The sequence below is a fragment of the Zea mays genome, chromosome 8 (assembly GCF_902167145.1).
Source record: "Zea mays cultivar B73 chromosome 8, Zm-B73-REFERENCE-NAM-5.0, whole genome shotgun sequence".
NCBI classification, from domain to species: domain Eukaryota; kingdom Viridiplantae; phylum Streptophyta; class Magnoliopsida; order Poales; family Poaceae; genus Zea; species Zea mays.
This window is the reverse complement of record NC_050103.1, coordinates 78,198,094-78,205,535: the sequence shown is the minus strand read 5'-3', so window position 1 is coordinate 78,205,535 and position 7,442 is coordinate 78,198,094. Positions and strand designations below refer to the sequence as shown.

Sequence of the window (7,442 nt, the reverse complement as noted above, 5' to 3'; positions counted from 1 at the left end):
TGTTATTTATCTGAGTTATATGATTGTTTTATTTGGAATTAGAATATTTAATTTATTTAAATATGAAGGAAGCATGTCACTTATTTCTATAATATTACAACAACCCCTACAAAAAGGCCTGGCTCCGCCCAGGGTCTAGATGTAAACACTTGATATCTTTAGATATCTCCAAGAGTTACTAGTGTATTGGAGGGAGAAGCAAACCAAAGGATGAAGTGGACCGAGTGCCATACAAACAACCAAGAGGTTGAGAAATTAAACATCTCTCTGTTTTTTTTTATTTTACCCTGGTTTTGAAAACTTTAGATTATTTTTATCATTTTCAAAACTTTGTTATCAAACACACGCTATTGTTTTTTCTCGTGACACACGTCATCGCGGCTTTATTAGAAATTTCAAATTTCCATCACCCCCTCTCCTCTCCTGCCTTCTCGCTCACGGCTCACCCTCGTGCGCGCGCTCTCTTGCCCGACGATGACTGGGCGCCCGCCGCTCTACGCCAGGTCTCCGGCTCGTCGCCAGGCCTTCGCGAGCAACGAGCACCCACCACCAGGTAAGCGCACCCTCCCTCCCTCCCTTCCGGCGATGACCGGGCGGCCGCCGCCCTACGCCAGGTCTTCGGCCCGTCGCCAGGCCTTCGCGGGCGACGAGCATCCACCACCAGGTACGTGCACCCTCTCTCCTCCCTCCCTCCATCCCTGCCGTGCCAAGCCACCGAGCACCCAAACCCTAGCTTAATCTATCTGACAATAATTTGCATTCGTATCTGATCTAACCACAAGCGTATACATGCATTAGCTCTGCTGGGTCCTCCGCCGCTGGTCGACCCGAGCGCAGGCCGAGGAGTGTGCTTGATGAGCACCTCATGGAGGGACAAGCAGCGCCCGGAACTCGTCAATTTCGTCGCCACGTTCCTCGCTACCAACATGTACCGCCTCAATTTCATGTCGCTTTCTCCGGTACGCGTCCCGATGCAGAGATGCCATTAGTCTCGCCGAGCTAGCTGTACTGCTGTGTATGTATACGCATGGCTTTGATTGGGTTTCCAGGACTTCATATTCAACAATGGGGGCTTATCGGTTGCTTTCGCCTTCGAGACCGACTGGCTTCCTGAAAGGGAAGCTGCGGTCTTCAGCAGGTGACACTCTTCCCTGTCTTACGTCTCACGATGACTGCATGCGTCGTGATGGGTGATGGCGATGTCGTACTTCGAATGATTTTTCAGGGTGACTACACTGAAGAGGCAGTTCAAGTACCTCTATGTCGTTGTCGTCGTCCGCTCGGCAGAGCAGAATGAATCATTTAATCAGTCATATTTCAAGTATGGGATGCCGACACACTGTCTCACTAAGTAGTACTTATTAGCATGTATTCGTTTTAGTTTGGTTGCGTCGTTCTTAATACTGCTGTCCTCGTTGTTCAAGGTATGGCATGGAGCTTGGCTGTCCAACATTCGTCCCTGTTTGTGATCCAGCGATGGGATTCGAGAAGATTGTAAGGATAGCTCATGCTCGTGGAGGTAAAACCTTTGTTGCTTCATTTACTCAGTTCCTGGCTCGTGTTCAAGTTCTGAACCGCGAGCTGGCATTGATCGCGTGTCTGTTTTCTTCAGTCTGCAAGCAGAAAGACAATATCGCAACTATGAGAATTGAGGTATATGTTCCTAGATACATGCTCATATATACTAGCAATGGGACATGTTGTTGCTAAATGATTCTCTTGTTTGTCTCGGTAGCGTGAGCAAGCTGTTCAGTGCATGGATGCGTTTTTACGAGTGCTCACCTCTATTCCTGGTATTGACAGTCATGATGCAAATGCCGTGAGTTGCTCAACTTGATTTTCGCGGTTTGTGTAGTTCTGTGGTCTCTTGGTTACTTGGATAACAATGCTAGATTGTTAGTTGTGACTGTTTTGCAAGTTCTGTCTCTAGGAAAGACACACATGTTACTTGTAGGCATTGTTTGCAGATATGAGTATCATCATTTTCCTTCTCATCTGCACACATTTCAGGAAATTGAGAAGAATTAACCAAAGTGCCTTTTAATCTCTACAGGATTCAGGGCAGATCAGTGCTTAAACACATTTTGAAACTTTACAAATTTACATGCAAAAACAATTGGTTCTATGCAACTACTCTAGAATAAGAATGTGCACATGCTATATCTTGCAGATTGAATTCCGTTACCTTCCTTGTACTAGTCTGTTTTCTCACGTCTCCAGTAGCTAATAGTCAAATTTCACACTGGACATCACTTTCCCTTCTCGACTTATTTTTTCCATGTTATGGCTTGTTCGGTTATTCCTATCTCATATGGATTGGATGTGATTGGAAAAAAATTATGAAGGATTTTGACTTATTTAGAATTGAAACCTATCCAATCCTACTCAATCCATATGGATTGAGAGCAAAACGAACAAGCCCTTATGTGTACCATGGTGTGCTGATTGGTACTGATGCTAGTCTTTTTTTAAAAGCTTGCCCAAGCCATTGGCTCTATCGAAGCAATTGCAAAAGCATCCAAGGAATTCATTTTGGAAAACACCGACCTTTCCACTGAAAAGGCAGAGAGAATTGTTAGGTTCTTCAGGGATCCACAGTACTTCTTAAGCCCTAAACTTAATTAATTCTTGCAGGTATTCTTTGATCTACAGAACTGTCAGCTTGTTGCTTCTCTGCTTCTTCCTCTGTCGATGTTTATGGGTGTTTTGCCTCAGGAATGCACATGCATAAACATGATTAGTTTTCGTTAATTTGATTGTTAAGCTGTATACGCGGATAACAACCTTTTGACTTGCATGCCTACTGATAGAAAATTAGGCCTAGTGCAATAGTGATAACTGTTTCATTGAGTCATTAGGTCGCAAATTTGAAGCAGCCTTCCATACTTTCAAAAGGGGGTTTATCTCGGTTTATTCCTTCACTAGACCTTACTTATTCCATACTTACGGAAAGAGGACTTGCCTTGGTTTATTCCTTACTTATACCCCCACCTAATTATAGAAAGATAGGCCCACAAAATATGTCATGTCTGCTCTAGATGGTGAACCTTTTTTGTTCTATACTAATATGTATACTCTAGTTTCTTGTGATCCCTAGTTTTCTAACCCATTTGAAATGTTACCTTGTGATCTTAATCTTAATCTTTTTCCACTGTCGATAGAAAAGCTTGCGATTCCATCATGCTGAATTGCTGATGCAGTTTCCTGATTTGCAGGCAAAATCAGATTGTTTCGAGTGGACTGTCGAAGCCCGTTGCAATAGCCTCGTTTGCTTTAGCTTTTTTTAGTTTCTAGTCACCAGAAGCTACTGCGGACGGCCAAACACCCAGCTTTTCAACCTACTTATGTGAGAATCACTTTGGTTAAAACCGTTCAAAATTAATGTGAATATATAATCAGTCATGTCGTTATAATAATAAGAATTCATCACTTTCTAGATCATAAACTCTATTAACCCTTCCATCTTCCTTCCCATGTAATCCCCACTACAGCTAGATTCTTAGAAAAACTTGGTCAGAAAAAAGCTGAAACAAACAGGTCGAGTGTCCTCCCAACTCTTTCCTCCCCATGTAATCCCCACTACAGCCAGATTCTCAGATCAGAAAAAAGCAGATCAGAAAAAAGCTGAAACAAAACCCTAAACAAACGGGCCCAATGTCCTCCCAACTCTCGCTGGCATATTGGCGATACCTGGACTCAGGGTTCCTGGGCGAGCTGTAAATTTTTATAACAAATGACGTTCTACTGTGTATCCCAGTTGATGTCAGACGCTTCAGAATCTGTGGAATCTGTTCTGAAACTATCGTTTCTGCGTAAGTATCCATCCAATCAGGAACAAAATATAACCCAAAAATAGATGGTCAATAGAGTGAAACCGATGCACTCATCCTTTATTTGATGTTGCACTCCAGAAAAAAAAATCTATATTCCAAACAGAAGCAACCGTATGGTCGAAAAGATCTGAACAAAATTCGTAGGTGTAAAACACCACCCGACCTGGTTCATGGTCAAACACTTATCAATTACAATACTCTATAGGGCAGTCTGATGCTGCAAAGATAGGACAAAACCATGTTTCACAAAGTTCTTATTATCATTATCGACACAAGGCCTCAGTGATGATCATCCTCGTCATCGTGGCCATCTGGATCACCCCCATCACCAATGACCTTGAGCTGCCCAGAATCAACAAAAGAATATTTCAGTCAAGTGCTAATCAACAGCTGCTGCACATCAGTCAGTCAATGAATTGATTTTCGTTACCACAAAGTACCGTGAGCAGACTAGGCACTCATGCGGTTTATCCTTTTCCAACCAAAACCAGACGACATCGTGTTCATCCTCTGCAATAAGCACGATGGAAAAATAAGCACAGTTATGGTGAGTTACATACTCAACACTAGGTACTGACATATATGGTTAGCCTTGATGTACCTCCTTCGGCACCAGGGCAGCCAACTATTCTCTTGTTATAGTAGGATTCAATCACGGCTGATTCCTCGTGCAGACAATACATTCAAAATTAACAAATGGACAATCTTGCAGCACAAAGAGTGGTATGCAAAACCAAGGGGAGAGAGTGATCAAGAAATCCTACATCTCTTCACTAAAAGCGCACACAATGTCAGTAGTCAGCACAGGGTATGCATAGAAGCTGGGTGCATCAATTGATTGAAAATTAGAAAATTTAGGAATAGCATAACCACAAACAAGTGAAAAGTGTGCCCCTGTTGTTTAGTGTTTTTTTGGTATTATACTTGTTTTCTTAAGGTAGTACTTTATATTGTCCAGAACAATTGAGATCTTGCAGCATAGGAAGTCTGGAAAGAAAAAAAACAGAAGGGAAGTGAGTGGTCAAGAACTTCAACACATATCTAGACCAAATACAGGCAATGTCAGTACTCAGCATGGATGTGAGGGCATGCCTACGGTTGAAGAATAGAAGCACCAGATACATCAAACACTGATATTTAACGCAATGCTCCCAAGTGACAAGGCAGTTATAAACATACCCTACGAATTTCATGTACGGCTGGCTGACTGCTGGTGTATTTGAAACAAGCTTCAGGTAATGCAGCTTAAGCATGCACATATCAAATACTTTGTAGTTTACGATATTAATATCAGTAACAAGAGATGTATCTGGTGGGTCTTTTTTACTTAAAGCCATGTCCATACTGGAGTGAAATATTGTGTCATTACTTGTGCTTAGCACAAGTTTAATCTGCACACAACAATTGATAAATGGGTCATACAACAGTAAAACTTTCAAGTTTCCACGTAACATACACAAAAGAGTTCCTGTCAATAAATCAAGCAGTAGGAACAGATACTACAAGTGACTCATAATTTGTTAGATATCTTGGGCCCATCACTTAAAAAGGTACTCCATCAGTCCCAAATTAAAACTCGTTTTAGAAAATTAATAGATTCATACAATACTTGATGTATGTGTTTTATATGTGTCTAAATTCATTATCCATTGAATATAGACATACTCCCTCCTTTCTAAAATCTCCATCTTATAGTAGTCGAGCACAGTGACCAAGGAATGAGTTATTTCTATCCGGTATGCATCGTCTCTTGTGCCAAGGTGAACGTTTGGGAGAGGAGCATGCAGCCATGCAGAGAGAATAAACAAACGCACTGCTTCAGTTTTTATTGGGAACCAAGCAGCATGCACATTCAATGAAGCAGCAAATACAAATACGACGAAGAAAACGGAATCTGCAAAAAAAAATTGCTTAGACGAGGCAGATTATGGAACGGAGGGAGTAAAAACCGAGAGCTAAAACGAATACTATTTTAGGACAGAGGGAGTAAAAGAAGCCACAGACTTCAATGTAAATGACAACTAATGAGCAGACTGGTAAACATTGAACACTGGGGCCTCTAACATGATGACATTTTGTACCACGAAATGGCTGTCTTAATAACAAACTAGACTACAACACGTTCAACTAGCCAAAGACCACAGAGCAGATCAGGTGAACAATAGCCATGGACACAGCAAAAGTTTTTTTTGACATAATTAATTCTAAAAAGTACCAATAATTACCTAACTTCACAGTCCTAACAGGACTCAGCTTGAGGAAGAAACTACTCTCTCCGTCCCACAAAAAATGCAATCATTGCTTCTCGAGAAACCAACCTATTTGAAATTTGACTAAAATTATATAAAAACAATAATATTTATGGTACAAATTAAGTATAACTGAACTAATTACAAAATATATTTTCATGATAAACTTATTTGGAGATATACATGTTAATATTATTTACTATAATTTGGTCAAACTTGAGCTAGTTTCACTGGGACGGTTCCCATAATTGCATTCTTTCTAGGACGGAGCAAGTACTTGTGCAAATTTCTCTGCACGACACCAAACACCTGACGTGATCCCCTAGAGTCCGAGGCTCTGAGCTAAGTCGCAAAAGCAGGGGCACCTCACCTTAGTACCGAAGGGGCCGACGGCAGGATCCATGTCAAACCGCTTCTTCCCCTGGAGAAAACGCATCAAAATCCACATCAAATGCCGCCGGAATCACGTTGAGATTCCGAAGTCCGAACCCAGAGTGACCTCTCACCTGGAGCTCCGCCTCGAGCTCCTCGCGCTCCAGCCCCGTGGCGATCGGCATGACATCCTCGACCTTGCTGGGCGCCGGCTTGTCGCCTGCACGGCCACAGTCCTCCGATCCGTCAGAACGAGACCATCGGCTCAGAGGAGCAAGGAAGTAACTGCTGAGGGACGGGGGGCTTACCGGGAGAGGAGAGGAGGGTCGAAGTGCGCCGGAACGCGGCCACCGGCACCGTGGACAAGGGCACGGCGCGGGCGGAGGCCGGGGACGACGATGCGGCGGCGCGGCGGAGCGAGGGGGCTAGGGTTTGGAGGCGGCGCCACATGGCGGGCGTGGTGGTGTTCTCGGGTCGCCCCTCGCGGAGGTGGGGCCGGTGGAGTGGGAGTGGAGATGCCCGATGCCAGCCATGGTTTACAAAACTACCCACCGGGTTTTATCCAAAATTGGTTTCAAATTCAAAAAAAATTAAAAATTCATAAAAATCGAAAATAGCCGGTAAACCGTCATTTTAGACCGTTAAACAACCAATTTTTTTACCAGTGAATCAGATTTAGTGGCAAGATTGAGTCCAATTTAAACATTTAGCGGTCAATTTAGGCATTAGTCTTATTTACTGTTATATGCTAAATGTGAAGATGTTATATGTTATATGTGATGATGAAATTCATAGCTCAAGTCCAACTTAGACATTTAGTGGTCAATTTCAGTTTTATTTCCTGTCCAAGATGGAATCCGTAGCTTAAGTAGCTCCAGTTCTTTTAACTACCCGTCTGGACAAGACCCAATATAGAACCCTTAGCTCCAGACTCCAGTTTTTCTGTATGTGTTCCTAAGACTTGTTGATCAGAAAAAAAAGTTTAACA

At 42.7% G+C, this 7,442-nt stretch overlaps 2 protein-coding genes across 2 annotated transcripts; one reads left to right on the top strand and one right to left on the bottom strand.

Moving 5' to 3' along the window:
* The first annotated feature begins 432 nt into the window (after positions 1–432).
* On the top strand, positions 433–3,398 carry LOC103635416 (protein PARTING DANCERS homolog). Its single transcript, XM_008657878.4, has 9 exons — positions 433–664; positions 799–959; positions 1,050–1,138; positions 1,226–1,321; positions 1,425–1,519; positions 1,613–1,653; positions 1,736–1,819; positions 2,476–2,634; positions 3,216–3,398. Exons 1-8 carry the CDS (start codon positions 475–477, stop codon positions 2,623–2,625), a joined length of 906 nt encoding a protein of 301 aa, XP_008656100.3. The 5' UTR covers positions 433–474; the 3' UTR covers positions 2,626–2,634; positions 3,216–3,398.
* Positions 3,399–3,911: 513 nt separating this feature from the next.
* Positions 3,912–6,986, bottom strand: LOC100280144 (uncharacterized). Its single transcript, NM_001358284.1, is given in 8 exon segments — positions 3,912–4,175; positions 4,264–4,343; positions 4,435–4,491; positions 6,059–6,117; positions 6,120–6,151; positions 6,453–6,503; positions 6,589–6,674; positions 6,763–6,986. Coding segments are annotated over 8 exon segments (570 nt in total). The 5' UTR covers positions 6,905–6,986; the 3' UTR covers positions 3,912–4,112.
* Positions 6,987–7,442: the final 456 nt, after the last annotated feature.